Source organism: Sinohyriopsis cumingii, unplaced genomic scaffold (genome assembly GCF_028554795.1).
Source record: "Sinohyriopsis cumingii isolate HCF-2022 unplaced genomic scaffold, ASM2855479v2 utg001527l, whole genome shotgun sequence".
In the NCBI taxonomy this organism is placed as follows: Eukaryota; Metazoa; Mollusca; class Bivalvia; order Unionida; family Unionidae; genus Sinohyriopsis; species Sinohyriopsis cumingii.
In genome coordinates, this window is record NW_028316012.1 from 2,098,556 (window position 1) to 2,125,214 (window position 26,659).

Genomic DNA, 26,659 nt, shown 5'->3' on the forward strand with positions numbered 1-26,659 from the left:
GTGGTATTCGTGGCATCCGTCCAGGTGTGGCGGCATGTGAAGCTTAGTACTTTATATAGTACGAGTTATAAGTCTTGTATTTATTCTTTTTTTCTTGCTTACAAACAGTGATGTGGTGCGCTTGGCTAGGTTGCATACGACCGAATTTGAGTTTATCATCCTTAGCTGTTTTCTTGTGTAACAACAGGTAAAGAATGGTTTGATACTGGTCTGATATACAAGTGTTTAAAACACTATACCTGTTTTGTGGAGTGTAGGCTGTTGGTTTATGGAGAATAGAAGAAAATATGTCGATTAATGCCTGGTCTATGACGCATATAATCGGCACGACGTATAAATACAATGTTTATAATTGATGCCTGTGGAATTCTTGACGACGATTACATACCAGTCTTCCGTACATCTAGAATTTCTAATTACGTTAAATATGAGTGGTCCAGAAGTGAAATTAAAAATAGCAAAATGGCTAAGACTTAATGATGTAGTGATACATTGTGGTGGTGGCTGTGGCGGGTGAATATTTGTTTTAAAAAACATCAACGATTGCATATGACAGTACAAAAGTGACAGCCTGGTTTCAGACAGGATCATATCAGTTTGAACTGATTTGTCTCGGATCGAAATAGCTATCTACTAATCTGCTAGAGTTTCATTAGGGAATGTTAACGAAGAACATTATTATACAATATTGTTCCTAGACGAAGCCCTGTGAAATATTCACGTAAACTGTTGCCATACACTAATCAAGTCAAAATTGTAAACTGTAAATCAAGACAAATAAAAAATCAGTTACTGAATGAACATTATAGGAACAGAGTATCATAACTGATGTATAAACCGAACTATAAGCCAATTAGCATATAATATCAGAACAAACACATGAAATGGATTGATAGGTACCGAGCTTTGGAAGTGTTCCTAAGTACAGAGTTTATATTGCTACCATTTAGGAGGTAAACTACTTCGAAGATATCTCCGGTAATATCTGTGTCGGACTGTATATCGGTATGTATTATGTCTGTGTATAACGTTTGAACGTTTTTGTATCTGTACAATGCGAAACAATGCAATAAGTGCAGGCAACCAAATTTAATGTTAAACATTTCTTGCGCTTTCGAGAAATAATTCCAAGATTTTAGAACTGAATCATTCTTTTCTGGCATGCTTGTAGAATACGTCTTCTTATTTTATATTAACTGTTATGCGGCAATCATAGTTGATTTCTGTGCATTCATATTTGTCTTACATTGGACCATTATTTTCTGTGTTAATTTCTCCTTTCTTTTTGTCAAACCTTTTTTTAATATTACATTGAATACCGAACTATAATTTAAGCCAATTAGCATTAATATCAGAAAAAACACATGAAATGGATTGTTACTTAACGAGCTTTGGAAGTGTTGCTCAGTACAGAGTTTATGTTGCTATCATTCAGGAGGAAAACGACTTCGAAGATATCTCCGGTAATTTCTGTGTCGGACTGTATATCTGTATGTATTCTATCTGTCAATAACGTGTGAACGTTTTTGTATCTGTACAATGCGAAACAATGCGATAAGTGCAGACAACCAATTTTAATCTTAGACATTTCTTGCGCTTTCGAGAAATAATTCCGAAGATTTTAGAACTGAATCTTTTTTTTCTGGCATGATAGAAAACCATTATCTTGTTAAAGCCACACACAATTCTCAATTGCAAATGAGGCCACATTTTTAGTTACAAAATCGAAATCAATATTTTTATCATAGAAATCATCGCCCATAAAGACTGTGTTGTTTTGTTTTCTCAGGCAAACACTATTTTATTTTTAATTCTCGTCAGTGTTTAGGACTGCATACAAATCACTGTGGAAAAATGAGATTTCCCAGTATACGCGTCGTGTCGTCATATCAAAGATATGTAACCAGACGCTGTTTATTTATTCATTTAAAATGCTTCTCATTTGCAGCATTATCAAATATATCTCATTCATGTGAAAAAGAGGCGAGGTATTTGGTTCATGAATATAAATCTTACGCTAAAAGACTATATAGGCTTTTTATACATTATATTAAACTTTATATGTCAGACGTTTTGCTGAGCCCATAATGGTTAAATCGTTGCACTTCTAACGCGAAGGTTGTAAGTTCGAATCCACCTGTGGCCACAAAGTGTTTATCTCTTTTCTTACATTTATATTTTTTTTCTTCTACAAAACAAATTTAAGATCTCCATATTGCAACAGTATATACATTTGATATCAGGCATTAATACATAAACACACTGATGACCTGCTTACGGTATCGTCATGTCTTTCACATCAATAAATAAAGGCAGACCATGCTTATTTATTCATTTAAAGTGTATTTTACTTGTAGCATTAGCAAACAAAAATAGCTCAGTATATCGTTTATCTAGGAAAAGGTCCAGTATTTGGTTCATATTTAAATATAGCTTAATATGTCTGAGTTTGAGTGATCTTTTATTCTAAATATAATAGTCAACGTGTATTATGTTCAGAAAAGTAGAGCAGGTAGGAGTGACTTTGAAAAGATTGGGTTCATACAGGTATGAACCCAGAAATTTAAAATGGCCATGCCAATCCGATTGGTTTAAATCGTAATGACAAAACAAAAAATCAGTTATTTAGAGATTTATATGCACAAATCATGCACGATAACCATTATCAGATGGCGAGCTGCTTTTGAAGGCAGGAGTTTGGAAACACCCAACGTCATTGAGGAACACAATTTCTTAGTCATCTTTAGCTTAGTATCCTTAGTTTTGTTTCCGATTTTAGCACATTTTTGGTGGCACTTCGAATCTAGTCCGAAATATAACCATCATTGTATTCGTCGCGCACCAAAGATTACGTATGTTATTATATTAAATGCATAGTTTGCTATGCGTCTTAATGCCTGCAAATGAGAGTGGATACTCCGTGGTGCATAAATATCGTATTTGACTTCCTGAAAAAGAGGGAAATAACAGTTTGAAAACTCATCCTATAAAATAACGTTGGCGCGCAGTTGATACATGCCGCACATCATATTATGGACCGCTCATATTTATTACTTGACGGGAAATATAGTCAGATGTTAAAAAATAATTCCAAGACAGAAAGCTCATCTTGAGACTTGGGACCCTTTACCTGTAGTGGTATAATCACTAATATCTAGTAAATGGCAATTGCAAATGTAGGCTCTTTGAAAGTTAAATCATTTTAGATGAGAGGTCTGGAAAGGGAGGGGAAGGTTATGGGTGTGCTTTTATTTACAGGATTATACACTATAGTAAATTTCTATGAGATGGAAATTGCAAAATATATTCATTTCAGATCAAAGTCAAGATGAGGTTTGCTTCCATTACTGTCATTCTCATCTGTATCCTTATGGCTCGAACGGACGGGCGACAGTGCTGGTACAGGTTTGGCCGTTGTTATGACAAGGGGGACCTAAGGGGGAAATGTAGCGATTGGGGCGGCACGTGCTATCGAGTTAGTGGCACCCTGGAATGCAGGTGCAGTTCTTTTCCGGATTCGTTCGGCCTCGACGAATCACCAAGTATTTAAAGAAGAATGGATAGGTGTATCAGGATTGAAATGATACGAACGATGACGTTTAAATAATACAGTTATACATAATCAATCTTTGTATTTCTTCCACTCCCTCCTGCAACGACGTATTGAGTGACTATAATGTATACAATGCCTTCGGCCTGGACCAGGTTCCAAATACACGAAGCAAACATGGAGTAGAATGATAAGAACGGTAATGTGTTATGCAGATGCTTCTGTGTAATCAATCTTCTTTTATGCATTCTTTCTTGAAATGACGACTTCCGTTATTAATATAAAGGGATATAAATGATGTATTACACATTTATCATTTTTATTATATAAGCACAGTTTGTTGCTAGGAAACAATTTGAATATGTCCGAGAAATGTTTAGACATTTGATACAAAAATAAAATGTTCTCTAACCATTAATTTTATTTTGCTATTTAATATACATGCAAGCAAGTATATAATGGTTTGTATTACTTATAAATATCTACATTATTAGTTACGCACTCATTTTTGTTTTCTTGAACATTCTATGCTACCTTAAACTTTAAAACGATTCAAAGTCTATATTCAGGATGATCTTGAATTATATTTCTACCAAATAATTTTTAAGATGGATATATTGATTGCAAAACGTTCGTAAATGAAGTATAGAAGACGACGAATAGTAATGTCAAAACTTCTCAAAGCACACATTTCTTTTTCATTTGGAAACTAATGGTGGATATATTTGGGAAGTAGTTTAGTCGGGGTATTTGATTCTTTTCTGTTTGATACTCGTTGAACTCAGTTATAACTTATGTTCAATCAGTATTCTTCTCAACCTATATCTGTCCTTAAATCAATCAATCGTATCCTTCTAGTCACATATCAATCTATTTATATCTATCCTCACAGCATATCATTTACCAAGATATACATGATTGTGTTCTTTATTTTTTCATATAAATGTAATTGCTTTACACTAACTCATTGGTCAATGTTTGTCATGTTTTGGAAAGTAAACTTAAATAAAGGTGTCAATATGTGGATCAATATATTGGCCATATACTCTATGTCACCTAGAAACGCATAGATAAATTATCGACTTGATTTTGAAATTTATTGACCATATCTATAAAACGGCTTTGTCGCTTTTGTATACAATCTTTTGGTATGCGGGGCTTATTTACCTACTATATCCAGACAATATATATATACAAGTCTTTTTAATTTCAGTTCTTCTTCATATGCCTTTTACCCGACCCCAATAAACGTCATGGACGCAAAGGGTCCGAAGACTAGGGGAACAATATTGATAACGTCGTAACTATATGCATATTCGTCGTTTATTTTCCTTCCTGAAATGAAGACATTCGTCAACATGATTAGAACACATTAGATGATGCTGTCTAATTGGTTATATCTGTTTGCTTTCTTTTGCAATTCAAAATTAGAATTTTTATGGCACGATGTTTTGACAAATTTAACAAAGAAATAGATTATTACAAGATGGCGTATAGGTTGCTTTGTTCAACGAAAAGTATGACAGGACTTGGTTTAGTTTTGAAACCTAAATAAACATTGTACAATCAACTTTCATTTTGATTATGACTTGCATTTAATGCATATTCATTTCCCTTTTTACATTCTTGTTTCTAGGTACTTATTCAAAAATGCTAGAAATAAACACCAATCAAAAGTATTAATACTGCTTCAAAAGAATTTCACTTATGAAGTATTTAAAGCAGACTTGTATTGAATAATTTAACAACTTGTTAATAATGAAAGCTGTGGCAGCTTTTTTCCTCCTCGTTAATTTATTTGTTTAAATGATTTTTATTGACGCGATATACTGGGTAATGTACCATTATATAACGTAGACTTCGACATATTTACATGAATTGAATATTGCAAGATAATAAGAAATATCATGCTCATGAAAATGCAATTTGTGTCAGACAACTATACAGTCCTATCAGAGGCATATAAACTCACAACATAAAGTATACACACATACCGCGCACACGCACACAATACAAAACAGAATCAGGTACGTAAAATAAAACATACATTCGTTACAGATACGGTATCACACGCGGCAAGAGATAAGATGAATGTTGAAAATAAGAAAATTCTGCCTACAGGGGAGGTAACACTTTAGATTTCACTACGTATTGCCGTCTCCTGGTCGGAACGTTAAAACATAATTGATAACGGTTGAATGATTGACAATGGAAGGAATTATATTCGACGTGCTGACATATAGCGTACCTAACATCGCAAACACAAGTAAATGCCACAAAATGACATTTGCTTGCGTTTGCTACATTTACCGACTCTATTTCCACTAGTAAAACCCAATCTGAAATCATTGTTGCCAATGAAAGGAATAAATTGTGACATTTGTCATCGTTGTGTCATTTAGTGCTAATACTGCAACTGAACACATATTATTTTTAATATTAAAATTTCAAGTCTGATTTATATTTCTGTGTCCGTATAGATGCTCTTGTGTGAATATATTGCGGTCGATCATACATCCTGTCTGTCCGTCTTTTTGTGTGCTCTCTAATGGTTTTGCGTTCGCTTAAAGACATCGACCTATAAATGCACATTGTGAAGTTTTGTATATGTGTTGAATCATCTTGGTACTGTAATGGCGTATCGTATCGTTGTCAAAATGTCGTGATTATTGGTGCGTCTATGAATCGTCACAGTCCCGTTGTTTTCTGTAACATAGATATGACTTTAGTGTGATATATTAAACGAAACTGGTTATGTCATATCAGCGTCTGCATGTGGATCTGTCACATTGTTTTGTTTGTTCAATAACTTCTTAAACTTTCACACATATTCATGAAACTGTGCACATTTTTGTATCGTGTCTTGTATAGTCTATGCGATGTGCATTTGAAGACAAAAGGTTGCTTGGGATCTCGAGATAGGCAACCTACCTCGCTGGTTCTTTCCGTTCCTTCGTCTCCCTCATCTGTTTCTTTTGATAAAGTCATGTTCAGTCACGTACCTCTTTTAATCAACTCGAAGATCACAAAATCATTAATCTAAACGCCTTGTCACATTTGTCTGCCATTTTGTATTTCTGTCATTAATATATAAAAATACTATAAGTTTTCACAAACATACACACACTATTATTTGAATATTTATGTTATTTATATATTTGTGTACCAGTATGTAAAACTAGTACACATGGACATGTATTTCTCTCTCCCTCTCTCTCTCTCGCACACACACACACACTATCTATATATATATATATCTATATATATATATATATATATATATATATATATATATATATATATATATATATATATATATATCGATTATTTAGCTTAATTATGGGAAATAATATCGGTCTATGCTACTGCATGCGAGATTAAGTTTGACATTAAACGTCAAATATGTTCAAATTAATTATGCAAAAAAAAGATAATGATAACTAGGCACGGCAAATTATGTTTACTTTTTCTATTTGTGCGAACGAAAATCCCCCCTAAATCGATTCCCATTATTGTTTCCCTTAGCTTTATTTCACAGTCGTCTGAAAATATGCATAAAGGTATATATCTCTGCCTTTAAATGCACATACAATACACTCTTCTGTATTTATTGATGTAAAACTGGTTAAATATGCAAAATATAAGTATGGTTTAGAACGTTTAGGCAGTGTTGGGCTCGTTATTAACGGTGGCGCTTCACACCAACCCCCTTCTCTCATGAGTGAGGCAAATTTAGAATTGGGTATATTGCATATTAATTTGACATTTAGCTGAAAACTAAATGTTGCTTCTTCCTTTCTTGCAGTACAACAATACCTTATTAATCTCAGTTTATTTAAAGTGGTAACTGAACAGCCATTATTAATTGTAAATCTCTCTTCTCTCTCTCCCCGCCTATCCCTTTCGTATACAGTAAATTCAATAAGTACCAAATGGTTCCATAAGATTGATTACTATCTGCTGATTTTGAACCTTTCCACTCTGAGAATAGGATGGGAATGTTATAATTGTTTCGGTTAGAGTAAATTAATCATGATTGGCAAAGCTAACCGTGATGGTTCGTTTTCAAGATGAAATCCAAAGATTTAAGTAATTCCCCTTGCGAAATTTGGCAGCCCAGTTTTATCTGCGGGAAGGTAAGTCTGAGGGACTTCGTGGAAATTAAGAAGACATTTGTCTCGTTAAACAAGATATGCAGTCTGGAAGAATTTGAGAGACCGGGAACCAGGGCCCAGCTTTGAGGAAAGAATTGCAAATAGATGTTAAACACAAGGTAAATGTGATCTCATTAAAGAGTGCACTTAAAAAGCGTATATTTCGTCTCCTTTGATTATTATCAGTTTGGTAATTTGATGGTGTTTGTTGTCATAATATTGTCCTTATCTATATTTTATTTGTTATCTAATATAGGCGCTGTACTCAATTATTATTATTATTGTTATTATTATCATTATTATTATTATTATTATTATTATTATTATTATTATTATTATATCCTAGTTTTCCTCCCGATGTGTTTGGTTCGGTATATAAGGTATTTATTGAGATTTTTCAGTTACTGGATCGACACTGAAATATTACAGGACCTTTCTCCGTTTCCTGGTGCCGACTTTGCAAGGATGATCAAATAATGGTTGTTGACATGTCTAGGAATAGACGAAACTTGCTGGCATTGTATACCCAGGATCATCAAGGATTTAGTTGTAAATAAGGGTGTTTGATCAGCTACGTTGTAAAACTATCAGCTATCGAATTTGATTCTTAAGGAACTGAAACATTTTCCAGTCTGTCTTGTTTAACTTCCGTCTCTGCTCTGGTCCTAGAAGTTTTGTAGTATATCTTCTTATGTATACTGTGTAGTGATGACTAACATATTGATTGATGGGTTGTAGTCGTCGTCCAAACAGGTCCCGGATAGGAGATCGATCGCATGTAATCCGATCTAAGAACGAGTACGGCTATTTAGATGTACGAAGTATCATTCAAAAGGCAATGCTTGTGTTTTAAAACAGTTTCCTTGACTCATAGCAACTATAGATTTGGTAGCTGTCAAAGTTGTGACGTTCAATAAAAGGTGTTGGTAACTGTTTAAAATTAATTAGTTGGACGTTTAATAGATTTGCATGTTGAGATTATATATTTATAACCTTGAATCAGTCGTTAGTATGGCTGAAAGGGCTGATTATTAAGAGCGGTGTAACAATATATGTTGTGTTACAGCTATAAGTATCATAAAATACATCTCTTGATTTAACGGTAGAAAATACGGAGAAAGGGTTGGCAAGAGGTACTACTTAACAACTTTTGATCCTTATATTTCAACTCATAACCCCAGAGCTGGTGGCAAATACAATCTGTCAATTGCTCTAGTTCATGGTTTTAATCATAAACAGATCTGTGTGGTATTCGTGGCATACTTCCAGGTGAGACGGCTGTAGAGCTTGATACTTTATACAGCGTTACAGCCTCTTGTATTAATGTTTTTTAATTTATTTGTTTTAAAACACAGATGTGGTGGCTTGAGCTTAATTGCATACGGCCTGAGATTATATTTTCGTCTTTAGCTGTTTGTTTTTTTAAAAAAATAAAATATGGTTTGGTACTGGTCGGTTACACAAGTGTATACTAAGCTATAATTGTTTCGTGGAGTTTAGGTCATTGGTTTATGAAAAAAACCTCCAAACAAAACGAAAAAACACCACAAAAAAATAAAAAACACCACAAAAAATATCTAATCGATACTACTTATAAATAAGTGTTTGATTTATGCCTGTGGTATTCTTAAATGCCAGGCTTGGCGAAGACTGGTTATATATATATATATATATATATATATATATATATATATATATATATATATATATATATATATATATATATATACGTATCGCGAATTATTTTAAATATGAGTGGTCCACAAGTGTTCTCGTATAGAGGATAAGCTAATGGTGGTCTTAACAACTCTAACACATTCTCAGAAAAGAGATTACAAGTTGCAAAATGACAAAGACGGCAGTGATTTATAGATAAATCCAGATAGTTTTGGGGGAGGGAGCATGTTTGTTTTAAATGACTTTAACTCTTGCATGGAACAATGCGAACGTGATAGTCTGGCTACAAAGGGAATCATATAAGTTTAAAGTGAGTTGTCTTGGATCCAAATAACTACCTACTAACATTTTAGATTTCCCTTACCGCTCTGTTGGCCTCATTGGTTAGAGCGTCCGCCTAGGATGCGACAGGTCTCCTGTCGAACCCGGGCCGAGTCATGCCTAAGACTTATACAAATTGGTACAAATAGCTTCCAAACATGGCACTCAGCATTAAGAGGTTAGTTTTAGGACTGGTCGGCCTGGTGTCAGGATAATGTGACTGGGTGGGACATCACGCTACATGTCTGAGGCATGATGCCTCAGTGGTAGACATCACTGTAAACTGCCACACTGCAGAACTTGGGTATGAGGGAGAAAGTTTAAGGGAAATTATTAAGGAAGAACAAGCCCGGGAGAGGAATGAAAAGGTAAAGGCGAGGGAATTGGAAAAGGAAGAACAAGCCCGGGAGAGGGATGAAAGGGTAAGGGCGAGGAAACTAGAAAGGGAAGAACAGGCCCGGGTGAGGGATGGAAGGGTAAAGGAGATGGAAATGACCAAACAACTTGAACGGGAAAAAGGGAAACAGAGGAAAGGCAAACAGAATTAGAGAAGGATAAGATAGAACTAGAAAAACAGGCCGAAAAGAAAATGATAGAATGGGAAAGTGGAGCTGAGAGGGAGAAGATAGAGTTAGAAAAACAAGCAAGGTTAGAAGGTTTGGAGGTAGAAGAAAGATTGAGGCAACGAGATCATGAACGTAAGGTAGAGTTAGCAACAGCTAGAAAAGGAGAACACGATTCTGTCTCTAGTAAATTCAAGGGTCCCAAATTAACCCCCTTTGACGATGAAAAATATAACATGAATAGTTATCTTCATCGGTTTGAGCGGTATGCCGAGAATCAGAAGAGGAGTCGAAATGACTGGGCACTGCATCTCAGTGCTTTATTAAAAGGTAAAGCGCTGGATGTGTACTCGCGACTTCCTAGAGAGGATGTGTTCAAATACGACGTCCTGAAGGAAGCACTTCTAAAAAGGTACGAGCTGACTGAACAGGGTTTCCGTAAAATGTTCAGGTATAGCAAGCGCCAAAAGGGAGAAACCTTTGATCAGTTCATCGCTAGAATAGCGAGCTATTTTCAGCGGTTGATTGAATGTAGCAAAGCGGTGAAAACGTTTGAAGGGTTGACTGATTTCTTGCTCAGAGGTCAATTGTTGAACAAAGTTGGGCGGGAACTAAGTCAGTTTCTGAAAGAGAAAGTCTATTCAAACGTACAGGATATGGCTAAACAAGCCTATTTCTATACCGAGGCTCATGGGGGAACCCAGAACATGGTTTCAAAAGATTTTAAGTCTGGAAACCAGTCTACGAGACCGATGCCTAGGGAGCTTGCGAAATCAGCTGAGGCTAGTAGGTCAGTTAGGGATACAGGTCGTCAGGGTATACAATGTTACTTGTGTGAGGAATGGGGTCATGTTCAAGGAAAATGTCCTAAAAGAAAGGGACTCGTGCATAAGGTAGCAGTGGCTATACGGAGAAAAATTATATCTGATAATCTGGGGCAGGTAGAACCAGGTATTCATACACTTGGCACGTGTCTTTTCCCCGATGCGCGAGTACCAACCCCGAGAGGTTTCGTGAACGGTCGAGAAGTCGTAGCATTACGTGACACTGGTTGCACGGGTGTAGTGATTAAACATAGTCTCGTGCAGGATAACCAAATGCTCGGGTCAGAGTCCCCATGTATGCTTCTCGATCAGACGATCGGTCGCATTCCCGTAGCAAGGATCACGGTAGAAACACCTTTCCTAACCGGAACTGTAGATGCCCTTTGTATGGAAAACCCTATTTAAGATCTGACTATCGGTAATGTTGAAGGTTCCCGTCTTCCATTCATGGCAGATTTCAGGATACCTTTGGCCCAGGCAGTCGAAACGCGAGCGCAAACCAGACGAGAGAAAAACGCGTTTCAGAAATTAATAATGAATAGATCTCCGAAATTTCGTGTGATGAATTCAAACGAGAACAAGAACTTGACGAATCCATCAAAACTGTTATTGAGAAAATAGCGTCCGGTGCAATTAGACACTGCAAGGTTGGGGGCAGCTCTAGATTCGTTCATAGGAACTTGCTAAGTCATAGGGAGTTTATCACTCCGGAGGGTAAGAGGTATTGGCAAGTGGTCGTACCCCAGAGATACAGATCTCAAGTACTTAAGGTGGCCCATGAGTCTAGCATGGCATGTCACCTAGGCAAGGCGAAGACCACCAGCAGTGTAGTCGATGAATTTTACTGGCCTGGTGTTAATGGCGATGTCACACGGTTCTGTAGGTCTTGTGACGTATGCCAGAAAACCGTATGTAAGGGAAGAGTCACAAGGGTTCCCTTAGGACAGATGCCATTAATAGATACACCGTTTAAAAGAGTGGCGGTGGATATTGTAGGTCCAATACAACCAGTTACCGAAAGGAAGAACCGGTATATTCTTACTCTTATGGATTATCCAACCAGATATCCCGAATCCGTAGCGTTACCAACTATTGAAACGGAACGGGTGGCTGAAGCATTGGTTGACATCTTCAATAGGGTAGGGGTGCAAGAAGAAATCCTTACGGACTGTGGTGCCCAATTCACTTCTGACCTCATGGGTGAAATAAGTGTGCTGTTATCAATCAAACAGCTAAATACTACCCCATACCATCCGATGTGCAATGGACTGGTGGATATATTTAATGGTACCCTAAAGCATATGCTACGAAAGATGTGCGCGGAACGTCGACAGGACTGAGACCGCTATTTGAACGTGGTTCTGTTCGCGTAACGTGAAGTACCGCAATAAAGTTTAGGGTTTTCACCCTTCGAATTGCTGTACGGAAGAACAGTTCGAGGCCCGATGCGGATACTACGCCAACTATGGACAGGTGACGTCGCGAGCGAGGAAATAAAAACTACCTACCAGTACGTATTAGATCTGCGAGAGAAACTGGAAAGTGCATGCCAGATGGCACGTGACGAATTAATGAAAGCGGGACGCAGCTATGCCAAGTATTATAACCGCAGAGCACGAAATGGGACATTTCTTGTAGGAGATCAGGTTGTATTGCTTCTTCCTACTAGCACAAATACGTTACTAGTCCAGTGGAAAGATCCCTACGAAGTTAGAGAGGCCAAGAATGACATGGACTATACAATTGACATAGACGGTAATTTAAAGACATTCCATGCTAACATGCTTAAGTTGTACCTCAAGAGACAGAGCGACAATGTAGAAAAAGGGGTCTTGAATGTCGTTTATACGGCAGTCATCGACGACGACGTGGGAGAATCAGAACACGAGGTTTTCATTGAGTGTTCCTTGGGTGTTGCAAGGGAAGGGGGAGATCAAGTCGATTGAGTGCAGAGTTGACCAAAGACCAAATTAATGCACTTTTGGTTAAATACTCGGATGTATTCACCGACAGACCCGGTTGTACAACCTTGGTAGACCTCAAAATTACACCTGACCCCATTAGAATCAAAGGTTATCCGGTACTATACAACACACAAGAAGCTGTGGACGAAGAGGTGAGTAAAATGTTAGATCTGGGGGGTGATTGAACCTTCCAACTCGCCAAATTCTTCTCCCTTAGTGCTAGTCACAAAAAATATGGGACGAACCGATTCTGTATCGACTTTCGACAGTTAAATAAAATCACGGTGTTCGATGCAGAACCAATGCCAGATATGGAGGGTCTATTTGCGAAGTTGTCGGGCATCCGATGGATTTCCAAATTAGATCTGTCCAAGGGATATTGGCAGGTTCCCATTGTTCAAGAGTCCCGTACATTAACAGCATTTGCGACCCAGAAAGGATTATATCAATTCATGGTAATGCCATTCGGGTTAGTAGGTGCCAGTGCCACTTGCTGTCGTTTGATGCGCAAGTTGATAAGAGTTTTAGCAAGCGTTGATAGCTTTGCAGATGACATATTTGTGTACACCAATACTTGGAGTGAGCACGTGTCCGTGATGGACGGAACTCTTCGACAGACACCGCAGAGCCAACCTCACAGTGAGACCCACTAAATGCAGTATTGGTTGTACAGATTTAGATTGTTTGGGTCATAGGGTCAGTGGTTCGGGTCAGTTGAAACCTCACCCCAAGCAAGTGGAAGCGATTAGGAACGCACCTAAGCCGGATAACAAAACGCAAGTTCATTCATTTATAGGTCTAGTAGGGTTCTATAGAAAGTTTATACCAAACTTTGCAGCCATTGCTATCCCACTGTCTGATCTGACAAAGAAGGGGCAACCCAACAAAGCAGAGTAGGGACCGCCAGAAGATAGAGCTTTTTGCGCGCTGAAAGAGAAACAAAAAGTGCACCTTATTAAAGTTACCAGATGTTAGCAAACCCTTTATTTTAAGAACAGATGCCTTTGAAACTGGGTTGGGAGCAGTTTTACTGCAAGAGCAAGATAACAATAAATTACCCGTAGCTTACTCGAGTAGGAAATTGCTACCCAGGGAGAAAAACTATTCCTTCATTGAGAAAGTGTGTTTGGCCGTAGTGTGGGGAATTGGGAAGTATCATGCGTATCTTTTTGGGAGAGACTTCGTTCTCGAGACTGATCACCAACCCTTATTGTGTTTAAACAAGGTCAATGTCGCTAACGCTCGATTGATGCGTTGGGTGCTGACACTACATCCTTATCGCTTCCATGTAGAGGCAATAAGAGGAGATGAAAATATAGAGGCGACTACTTGAGTAGGGCATGATTTGAAATTTTGATTTTTTTTTTACCTAGCATAGAAAATCCAGATTGCAGTATAACCGGTGTAAATATTGTAACATATCATTAGTAGTTATTTTTATTTTATTCTGTGAGGGTTTTTAAAAAAGGAAATGTGTACATTTGTTTTTCTCTTGGGGAGAGGTATTGTCACATAATTAGGCAACGAAATAACTTGGTTTTGCCTTAGAATTATTTGACTATTTCTCGTTGTACATGCGTACAACGTTATCTAGGGTGAATACCTGTTTTTCCAGGTAAGCGACTGTATTAACATGTACCTCGCCAGAAATTACTTGTGACGCAGGAACATTAATAACATGATATACACGGATATTTTACCCTGACTTTTGCTCACTTTCCTATGGATTTAAGTAAGATCAATTTCTAAAACCGACACTGGTCGTTTTGGATCACGTCAAGGAGTGTACACTCTCCATTGTTCTCCAGCCATAGGGGTAAGTGTTAAATTTACATTTCATTTGATATGCGAAGCTTATTCGGTTTGTAATGTCTTATAGCGTAATAATGCATTTATTACAACGCAGATTTGAACTTTGAATTACAAGTCACTATTAGATCTAGAGATTATACAGAAACTATTATTATGACCAATTTGGTTTAATTGTAGCTGATTGTGACTGTCGTTCTGATTGTGACTGTCACTGTGATTGTGACTGTGAATATGACTAGAGCTGTCTGAAGCTGTCTTAAGCTGTCTAAAGTTGTTTAGAGCTGTCTGGAGTTTCCAGAGTATTTGGCTGCGTGCTATCGATACTTATGTATGTATGTACGTATGTCTGTGCCACGGACGTAGACGTAGCAAATTCAAAAGGGTGCTGTATGCTGTCTGTACGTGTATACGTACGACTGTAAATGTGGTGGATCCATAAAGGATGTGATCGGCCGATAAAAGTGTGGGCCAACCCAAGCAATCGGGCGACTTAACAAGGGGTCTAGAAGCTTACGTTTCGTTCAATTATTGTTCCAATGGCATTTTTCGGTTCATAAGATTATTTTGAATCTTAGTTGTTTTCATAGGATTATTTTGAGTGTTAGTTGTGTTCATAAGGTCATTTTGAATCTTAGTTGTGTTCATAAGATTATTTTGAATCTTAAAAGGAGTTCATATTCGAGATTATGCGAATCTCTCTTGTAGTGTAAAATATTGTTTGAAGCGTATCTACAGTCCATGAGGTTTCTTGGATCTGTACTTCTTATTGATTTAATATTTTGGTTTATTTTAAATGTGTGAATGTTGTGTAGAGTGATTTGGGTCAGTCTTATATTGAGAGCGCGAGAGAATCATAATATTTTTACATCATATATCTTTTTTATTATTAATTCATTTAATAAATTTCCATCTTGCTCACACTGTGTTTGTGTTATTCATTTAGTCCAAAAACCCAAAGTATGCATCTAACCACCATAAACAAGGAACGTCAGATATGCTTCTGACCACCATATACACATAACGTCAAGTATGCTTCTAACCGTCATAGACACGGAACGTCAAGTATACATCTAACCGTCATAGACACGGAACGTCAAGTATGCTTCTAACCGCCATATATACGGAACGTCAAGTATGCATCTAACCGCAATAGAAACAGAACATCAGTCATGATTCTAACCACCATAGATACGGAAATTCAAGTATGCATCTAACCGCCATAGACACGGATCGTCAATTATGCTTCTAACCACCATATATACGGAACGTCAGTTATGATTCTAACCACCATATACACGGAACTTCAAGTATGCTTCTATCCGCCATAGACACGGAACGTTAAGTATGCATCTAATCGCCATAGACACTGAACGTCCAGTATGCATCTAACCACCATAGACACGGAACGTCAAGTATGCTTCCAACCACCCTAGACACGGAACTTCAAGTATGTTTCTAACCACCATAGACACATAACGTCAGGTATGCTTCTAACCGCCATAGACACGGAACGTCAATTATGCTTCTAACCACCATATACAGGGAACGTTAAGTACACACAATCTAATTTTGTTTTTGTTATGTGAAAAATAGCTGCTCCTTTTAAAACTTAACAGAGAATATTGGATTATAGCAAATTTAGCAATTCTGATTGGTGTACCCATGGGTATTCTGAGAAAAGAATGCCCTGCAAAATTAGAAACGTTAACTTCAAACACTAAATATCCTAAAAGATCCGAAATCGTGTTTGAATAAATTAATGTCTATTTCCGTTAGTGAAATTTATAGCAGAAAGTGTCAGAAGCCAACATTCCTGTACAAATCACTATTTTTAAATCACTGTTTGTAATTTTTTTCAGAGCATGGCTACTGATGATTCATTCGTATCAGCACTCTTTCAATGAATGATTTCTCACGTTCTTTCCTGCAATCGTCATATCTGTAAATTCTTCAATTGTAAATACAGCAGATAATATGAACTATTTGAAAAATTATAATAACATTATTAGGCATTGATGGTGGCGTGACATTATTTACTATATTACCATCTTTAGCAAATTATGTACAAAGTTTAGGAGGGGGTGGGGGTGATCCAAGAGGACGAAGGACTTCATTAGGAGACGAAAATGATCAGCAAGATGATAATATAAAAAGGTCTAACAAATATTGGTAATCATTTTGTTCGGTTAGCCTAATGTAGATGAAGTGGTGTTGCAGTGGAAACGCTGTCTTTTAAAAAACAACTGGATCTTGGGCATGTCATACATTGACCATGTTACCAACAAAGACATCCACAACATGAGCCAACTAGCCATCGGATCCTGTGAAGACCTCTTGGCCACTGTAAAAAGGCGTAAATTGAAGTGGTACGGTCATGTCTAAAGATCATCTGGACTTTTGAAAACAATCTTGCTAGGCACAATGTGAGGGTACAAAAGAAGAGGCAGACATGAAAAGAGGTGGAAAGGGAACATTAAGAAGTGGACAGGCATAGTATTTGGAGATTTCCAAAGGGCAGGAAGGAACAGGGAAAGATTGAGTGAATTGGTTGCAAAGTCAACTGTGGTGCCCAACGACGTCTTGGGTTAAAGGTTTGATGACGATGATGACGATGACGATGACGACGACGACGATGACGATGATGATGAGTAATAGCGTAAAGAAAGTATATACCAGAACTTAATTTTTTGCGAAGCTTGTCACTGCAGGTCAGGTATTTCTTCAAAAGTTCGTCGTCGAAAAAGAATTCATAACGTGTTTTTGCAAAACGTGAAAGAGGGAAGTTCATCGCCTCTGATACAGTTAAATCAAATATATAGTATCGTTTCCTTATATTAAAATGTATTGGCAACATTGTTGCTGACATGTTATAAATTATGGCGCATTTTTTGAATGTCTAAGCATCGGATCGCACTGCTGGATCTGACAGTAGGAACTTAATGAGCATAATCCTTCTTCTTTGCATACATATGTACACACATATTTATTTTGTTCTCTACAGTATCTTTTTTTTACAACATCAGAGATTATCAAACAGGCTTCGAACTGCAGCTATTGACTACATTGACGTGATGATTTTCGATACACTTTCTTATTTTTTTTTAGACCATTGTACTAAAAATAAAATCGGATGTTTGGACAGTTTCTTGCTATAATTCGTTGTTATTTCCCCACATTTTTCACGTCCAATAAATTCGTTATTTTTCAAACGCTCGAAATATGTTATACATCTTTTTACTTCCATCTTTGTAACATACCTCCGCCACTTCGGTTGCAGAGATGTTATATTGGCAGATTACTTACTTGAGTGTCGTAATGTTTTACCCGTTTCTTTACTGCTCAATGATTCATCATATATTTTCCGTTTCTCGCGTACATGCTATGTATCTTTCGACAGTTTAAAAAAATCATTGTGTGGATGTTATTCCATTAGTCAAAGACAACTCTTTTTGAAACATGTCCGCTTTATGTCATGCACGGCACTTTGCAAGTTTAGCTTATTTGACAGGTATTATATTTAATTATTACAAATAATACCTTCACATAATAGGGTGGCTCATAACATTGGAATGTATTTTTTGCCTTTCTTGCTCTAATCGGAGTCGAATCTAATCAACGACGATGTGCATTACTCTAGGCATCAATAAAATTTAACCAAACGTAAACCGAAATTTTGGCTTAATTTTAAACGAAGTACCTGTACGCTATATTATATAACGTTCCGTTTCCTGCATCAACTAATCCTTTCTGGATTTGAATCATGGAAATTATTTCCAATGAGGATGGATACCAATGCAATAGCTATCACATTTTAGCTCAGGAATAAATAAATCAAATATATATCACTGCCTAACTATTTTTATATCAGTCATTGTGCTTATATGGTTGCTTGGGAACAACATCTGTTTGCCACGGATCATCAAGGTGACTGACATGGACTGTTCTATATGGAAATCGTTTCTCGCTGGTTTCTGTAACAAGTAGGTAGTCTGTTCAATTAATTAGTATTTACAATTCAATGCACTTTAGTTGCTTTATGTCTTGTTTATTTCCCTGCTTGTTCCTGAACACAGAATAGGCCCGATAGCTCATCCAGCTTGTCAATAGCTTGTCGACTACTGCATTTGACCTTTTTTTGCATTGGGACATACCCTTTAATGATGTTGCAGCTATGAAGGTTTTATATCAACAAATTAGTATATCAATAATTCTTAATGGTGTTTTCAAACATAATTAGGTTTGACCACACCCGTATCCTGTCCAAACTTGTAAGAAAAGGTTTTGTTACAGAGGCTGTTGCTTTCATTTTATAAACCTGAACTGTTTCTATCACTCCAATGATATTACGTAAATTCAATGCAATACAGGTCTGTGATATTATATATGGTTCTTTAAAAGTTAATATGAAAAAATAGCAAAATGTTTGAAAGTTCACAACTAATTATCTTGTGCTCTCACCGTCACTGTGTTTCTCTAAATGTCTTCACTGTTTAACTGGTAAAGTGAACTTTTAAACATTTTATAAAATACGAGTGTATGACGGCTCTGATATTTTCTTTGATTTGTATTATTCTGAATACGTATAAAAGTGTATGATAAACAAGAATATATGTGATCAATTGATTATTTGTATCCCCAAACCGGATGTAAAAACTGAAGCATATGAGCGCTCTAATGATTTTTATTGTTTCATGGTGTTTATGTATCCCTTTACGTGGTGTTACAACAATGATAGGAGGTGTTCGGTAACGGGACTATGTATACTACTCGCAATCGCTTGTAGTTTGCAAAATGTGTTACTTTCGATTATTTTATGAGGAGGAGGTGCGTTCTTCGTGGATATGAACATTTTTCCGTAGCAACAATCGCATGGCAACCAAGTACTAACTCTAATCGAATGTGCAAGGGTTGTAGCTACTGGTCTTCTAAAGCTCTTCTCGACTTGATGTCATATGCTACTACTTCACCGCGATTTAAGTCTGATGGAGTTATCTCTCTTCATTGATATGCTTGTTTGAATTGTGCATATTTGTAATTAAAGAAATGAACGTCTGTATGGTCTGATTTAAGTCAAAATATTTTGTAGAAACTATGTATGATATGACAGTGCATTACCGTGTAGAGGTGTATGTATGCTACGTACGAAGGCTCATGTCCACGAGAAATGACCGATACTGTGTGTTTGAGAGAGAGAGAGAGAGAGAGAGAGAGAGAGAGAGAGAGAGAGAGAGACTAATACAAAATTTGATTATGTGCCATTGACCTGTATTAGGCTACCCATTGCACTACCATGTAGGGAATTCAAGACGTAAAATCATGGTGTTAAATTAATAATGGTTTAATGCTTCTAATATTGCAAGCCGCGCTACCTGCGCCATTTACGTTTGTCATTTATAAACTGTGTGATAGGGCTGTAGCATGTATGTTATTCATTAACAACTACATATTTCGCTGCATTGATTGTTCGCAAATAACAACTGGAAATATTCATTGAGCTCCATTGTTGTGAAATTATCAATATCGCTACAATCATACTGCTTATGCCATTCATATATTTCACTGTATGTTATTTCTTAACCCGGCAGATACACAGGCGCTGCGGGCGTAATTGATGTCAAACCTCCTTGTTCAATAATTGGCGAAAATCCGAAGAGAAAATAACACTGTACAACTTAAACATCTTTCTCGGACGTGCTCTCGTAGCTTCCAGTGACAAGTTATATTAATGCGATTTGCTGCAGTAATTCTGTTCTGAATTGTATCCATTTTATTTATTACTAATACTAAGATGAGAATATATTTCACTATATGTTATTTCATAACTCCGTTACTTGTCCGGAAGAGTTATCACTCTTCAATTATGTGGAGCACGACAGTTACGAGGTCCCAGTTTTGATAGTGAATGCTTCATCATTTGACGATATATAAAGCAGAGATCAAGGTATATTTATTAAGCAAAGTAGTTAGTGCAAAGCTCTCTGGAGCAAATTAATACTTAATTAATAATACCCTATAGTCATGAAGTTCTATAATTGTCAGGAAGAGTCCAACAGTTTATTTTTCTGATGCAATTTTCAACGTAACATTTCCCACCGATTTTTGTCCGCTGACTTCTGTAAGGCTGGATTCGTCTTACCTTTCAAAAATCGTTTTAATCAGTCCCTCTAAAACACCAAATTCAGATTTTAGTTTACCAAAGCATTCATTGTAGACTAAAAAGCCCGCAAAGAGGGTCAATGATGACAGTCATATACTAATATTACTCTACTCTGGAGAAATTGTAGAAACGACAAAACTATCCCGCAGAGCGATGTTCTCAGATAGACATGCCCATTGTAGCGATCAATATACGCAAGCGTCAGAAAGATTGTTCTTTAGTTTATTTTGTCTGCCTGTAAATTTCCGTTGTTTCGTACTTGTGCTCGTAACATTCTGTGATTTTGTTTTTCGGTAGCACAATCTCAAACTCAGTCTCTCTGACTGTTTTATCGTCGATTGCTACCATTTACATTTCACTGATTGTGTTGAGGTTGCTCTGTGCAGCACCAAGCAGTTCGGATCAGTCGCATCAAAATAATTTACATATACATCAAGGACAACATTTACTATCGATATAGCTCCAACAACACTACCGATATGTGCACCTAAAATAGTTAATGTCGTTTTTCCAGTCACACTGAGACCGAGATTTGCGACCGAAGCAAGATATCAAATAACAGCTACGACAACACTTTGTTCTGCACTTACGATTAGCGAGGTTCTCTTGGTATTTTGATCTCGCAGTTGTTGATCCGCTTCGATTTTGTTTTCATGTTTCCAAGACTGGGGTCCGTCATTGTTCTTCTGTAAAAAAAATAAAATCTCATATTTCAGTTGCACGACAGACAGGCTTTGTACGGTCTCATCAGCACCCTTAGGCGCAAGACTAACGCTCATTTCTAGCCAATTATTCCTTTTTACTGGCGAAATTATCATGCAGCTATAAAAACCTCTTCCTCGGGTATACTTAAGTAGCATGTGATTGTGCGTTCTGGTGGTTTGGAGCCCTCTCGTTCAAAACACGTTAATAACGCCAGCATCTTTTCATCTATCGTGTTTGCCCAATACCGTTTACTCGAACACGTGCGGCCTTGTTCGATTACAGTCGAGATCTGTATTTTCTCAGCTGAATCAATGTTGGTTTAATGTATTCTATGGTGAACTTAAATAGGGTGGATATATCATTGGATTCCACTTTGCCATTGAAGAAACGATACAGGTCAGGTTTATAATCTGGCACTGCAGTAAACGCGTGAACATTTTCGAATAATAATACGATTATTCCAAACTGGCCTTGAGGTGTTGTGATACATCAGGTTGATTACAAATTGGAATTTATACTCTTTCATTACCAATATTACATGACAATTCATACCAGGGTTTAGTAACACCACGTTTGATCAGATATTCATTGACAAGTCGAACTAAATTGTTACCTGTGTTAACATCCGCTGCTAGCTGACCCGACAGCCCGTAGGTAAATTCTTTTGTGAGTTCCGAAGTATTGCAAAATAAATTGGGTTCGGATGCCGTTCTTATACTTATGGTCCAAGTCATTGTCTAATTACACTGCTCTTGAACATCTTTGTAACTGACCGCATGAAAAACGTCAATCGCTTTTGACACAGTGGGCGAATTATTATGTTGCTTTTGAGGGTATACCTTTTTCAAGCTCTATCTTACTCAGATTCTTTTTAGTTTTATTCTTTCAAAATTCATGTACGTGTATTGCAAGAGATTAAAGAATGCTGAGACTATCTGGGTGTTCACAAAAATACAAACTAGTAAGTTTCAATATGAGAGAGAGAGAGAGAGAGAGAGAGAGAGAGAGAGATTTTGCTGTAATACCCACCCCCATATCCAATAGGCAAATAATGCTACGCCAGCCTGTTTCATACTTGCGACCCAAAAAACATGCATATCCTTTTTCTTAGGAACTAGAACTAACCACATGTTTTATTTTACCATTGACCAACTGTTTTTACGCCGGCTGTACGAAGCACACGATGCCACATTCTACAACCAATATCTTAAAATATATACTTTGAATTGCTGGTTTTAGTCTACATGTAACATTGCATAATGGACGGTTAAAGTGATGAAAAAATGTAATTAACGTAAATATTTTTAAGGGGACATAAACTTGTATGTATTTTTTAAAGTTAATGCAGATGAAAATGTGATACATTATATTATTTTAATCTACACGTCAATTACTGCAGTAGCAGTTAGTTTCTCCATTGCACACATACACATCATATCATAAAGTTTGGCAATGTCTAATATTGTGCGACCCTAATTGTGAAATCTGCGTTAGATACGATCACACGTACCGTACACAAATAACTTTCAGTGGTGTACCTCAGTTTCTTTATAGCTTTATCTAAGTGGAATTTGTTCTTGCGTATTTCATTTCTCACCTTGTTTTACTTGTACGATGTACACGTCACATCTATCAATAATGCCTTGCATATTGCAAGAAATCGCCAAACCACGTGTTTACAAAGACTATACAATATATCTATAATTTCACCCATTGCCAATAATGTGGCTTCTTATGTTGCACGGTCTTAAGCATGCATCTCTTGTGCAAAACGTTTTGGCTTCAAAGGTTTTTAAATTCCTATTATTTCCAGTTTATCTCGATTCGTTCGTATTAATTTTAAGGTCGTCGCGAAACTGTTTTTTACAGCAATGCTCACTCATTCGACTTTCCGTCTATTACATTTCTGAAGCATTAAGTTCATACATGTTAATTATGACAATACATAATAAGAAAAAAGAAAAATTCACCTCCATTTTGGAGTGCAAAATCATGAATTGGTACCCTCCAAAAATTTGGAGCTGAAACCCGAGTCTTCAAGAAAACCCTTTATCTTGCATGTCCCTATACCACTTAATCAATCCGCCTTTACATTTTTATTACCATTAATATAACTTTCCTGGACCTGGTACTTCTGAACAAAACATGATCATCTCATGAACCGTTCAATTGTTAATTTAGCTTAGGCTAAATAGGCAAGTGGTCGGTTTTCAGTTTAGAAAATAATATTTTTTTCTCCATACAAGCATCGTTGGAATTTCGATATTCCCAAAATAATTTCCAAGCATTCTTTCGCAGAGACTAACAATAATTACTTTCTGCAGTCGACAATATGTTACTACTTTATGCAACCGGAAATAAATTTGCATCATGCTCTTGAAATAGCACCTCCTCTAAACTTCTTTCAGAAGCGTGAGTAGGCAAGATAAAGTCCTTTGTCACCTTTGGTAATTTTAATACTGCATCTGACGTCAACCTGTCCTTTAACATCTGAAATTCACATTACATGCGTCTGTCCAAATTACTTTCGGAGAAGCCTTCTTCCTAGTCAAGATGGTAAATGGGCTAGCAGTAGCACTAAAGTTAGCAACATAACGACAATATTTCCCTGCCTGTTCCAAAACAGATCGAACTTCCGTCTTAGTGGTCTAATGTACCGCTTCCTACGTTGGTTAATTTTAGAGATCTCTGGGAATAATGTGTCTCCACTGAGTGTGTGACCATGGAAGGTTAATTTCGTAAAACGTACATGAATTTAGATGGTTGTACGGTACCTCCATTCTGTATAAGTTGCATGGCGTGACTACTCATTGGTACTTTGCATATGGAGTTGCAAAGACAAGTCTTGCTCTATGTTCAGTTCGGTCTGGAATTTGCCAGTAGACTTTCGACAGGTCAATTTTCGAAAACAATTTCGCGTTTGTCACTCCGGCAATAAGGTCACTGGATCCAATACAATTTTACCTGAATGTCTGTTTTCAGTTTATTTTCCTTTAAACGACACAAACTCGAGGAATGTCATGCCTTTTCTGCATAATAAATAGGAGAGCTATACACAGATTCAACTGGTTCTACGACTCCTAAATCTATCATAGCCTGAATGTCATTTCGGACAGTTTCTAATTTTGCATTTCATATCGTCGTTTCGAATGTGTGCGAGGTCTGGCCTGACGTCCTGCTCGCCAAACAAAGTGAAGCGTCTCTTACAGCCTCTGTTTTCCACGTGTCGGGATCGCCGCGTGACCACTGTCTGGCTCTGCTGGAAAGGAGGTTACTTGCTTATGGCCTTGTATACACCTTTGTGTCCACAGCAACACCTTAATGCGGGGCCTTCTACTCGTCCACGGATAGTGTATATGTCTGCACATCAGATCCGACGAAAGGCTCTTCAGCCTAGCACGACTGCGCTCGAAGACCAAAATGATGTCTGTGCAAATTAGACAGATGCTCTTTTCTTATGACTCGGATCTGGTGACCCACACCGAAGACGTCCTCCAGACTGTTTTGCTGATGCCAGCAAGCAGTTAGGGCTCGTCATCAGCCTGAGAAAGACAAACGTCAATGCACAAGATGGTACCACTGCTCTCTCCATTAAAACTGACGGTGTCACCCTGGAAGCAGTCAACAACTTTATTTACCTGGAATCAACCATCAGCAACACTCATCCGCTCGATGTGGAGCTCGACAGAAGGCTTGCAAAGGCAAACACCATCATGGCCCGACGAATGAAGAGGGTATGGGAAAACAACGCTATGACGAGGCACACCAAGATCCAAGTCTACCAGGTGCGCGTTTTCAGCTACCTCCTATATGGAAGTGAGACCTAGAATACCTACACGAGGAAAGAGAGCCGGCTCAACTCCTTTTATATACGGTGCCTAAAATACATCTTGAAAATCAGCTGGCAAGACCTCTCCCCACACAGCGATATCCTGTAGCGTGTACTCCATGCTGAGCGGACGCCGTCATCGATGGCTGGACACGTCCGACGCATGGAGGAAGCGAGGCAGATAAAGGACATCTGATATGGATAGACAGTTGGCCACTCGTACCAGAAGAGTCGGCCGCCCCTTACTTCGTTTCAAGGATGTGTGCAAGAAGGACATGAATTAATGCAACATTTCACCCGACGGCCGGGAAGTGCAGGCCGAGGACCTCGAAACTGGAATGGCGTAGCAGTCACTGATGTGAGGAGAGGTCAGCGGCAGCATATAAACGTGAGAGAAAGAAGAGTGCGGCAGCAACCTCGGCAACTCAGACTATCCAGTTCATCTTCACCAACTGCAATAGGGAATGCCACTCGCACATAGGCCTGCACAGCCACAGCAGATGATGCCAAAACCCCAGAGACAAACAACACTCCAAGGGCGCTACTCGTATGATCTTCCGATACTGAGCCGCCAATGATAAGTAGATATCTTTTCAATTCCACGGGCATTCCGACCAGTACCATCAAACGGAATTCCTCCAAATCCGTCATGCCAGGTCACTACAAAAACACATCTGGGTACTTTTCGAGCATTCCCTCCACATCCCTACGTCGCCCTGATGTGAACGTCTCGTCATAGACAACGTCGAAATATGTTTCTTTCATCGTCAAACGACAATTAGAAAGTAATTCCGCCTCTCCTTCGTTGACATCGCATTCTGCAGTCACAACTGTAGCAACCAGGAACTCTGTAGGTGTTTGTCATTAACGATAAAGCTTAAGTAAGCTGACGTGATACATCTTCTCCTTGTCCACTGTCTGGATATGGTAGTTCTGTCCACCTTTCTTTCTCCGTTACTACGACCCGTCCCCTCTAAGGAACTTGGAGTTTGCTTTGCTCTAACGGCACGAACAGCAACACTTTGTTACCTCCTCGAACTGACGTACCGTGGGCTTTCTTTATTGTAATACATGGCTTGACGTCCCCGTGCATGCTGCAATTC

General features: G+C 37.8%; 1 protein-coding gene and 1 long non-coding RNA gene across 2 annotated transcripts; both read left to right on the forward strand.

Moving 5' to 3' along the window:
• The first annotated feature begins 294 nt into the window (after window positions 1-294).
• LOC149772015 (uncharacterized) lies at window positions 295-3,968 on the forward strand. The gene is made up of 2 exons (XR_016418037.1): window positions 295-1,005; window positions 3,317-3,968. It is a non-coding gene; the product is annotated as an uncharacterized LOC149772015 (long non-coding RNA).
• A 6,323-nt stretch (window positions 3,969-10,291) lies between these two features.
• LOC149772016 (uncharacterized) lies at window positions 10,292-11,494 on the forward strand. The gene has a single exon (XM_089947964.1). The coding sequence runs from the start codon at window positions 10,292-10,294 to the stop codon at window positions 11,492-11,494; it is 1,203 nt and encodes a 400-aa protein (XP_089804090.1).
• The last annotated feature ends 15,165 nt before the right edge of the window (window positions 11,495-26,659 follow it).

Bases quoted from the DNA above. Each gene is read 5' to 3' on its own strand.
- LOC149772016 (XM_089947964.1), top strand. From the start codon at position 10,292: ATGATAGAATGGGAAAGTGGAGCTGAGAGGGAGAAGATAGAGTTAGAA.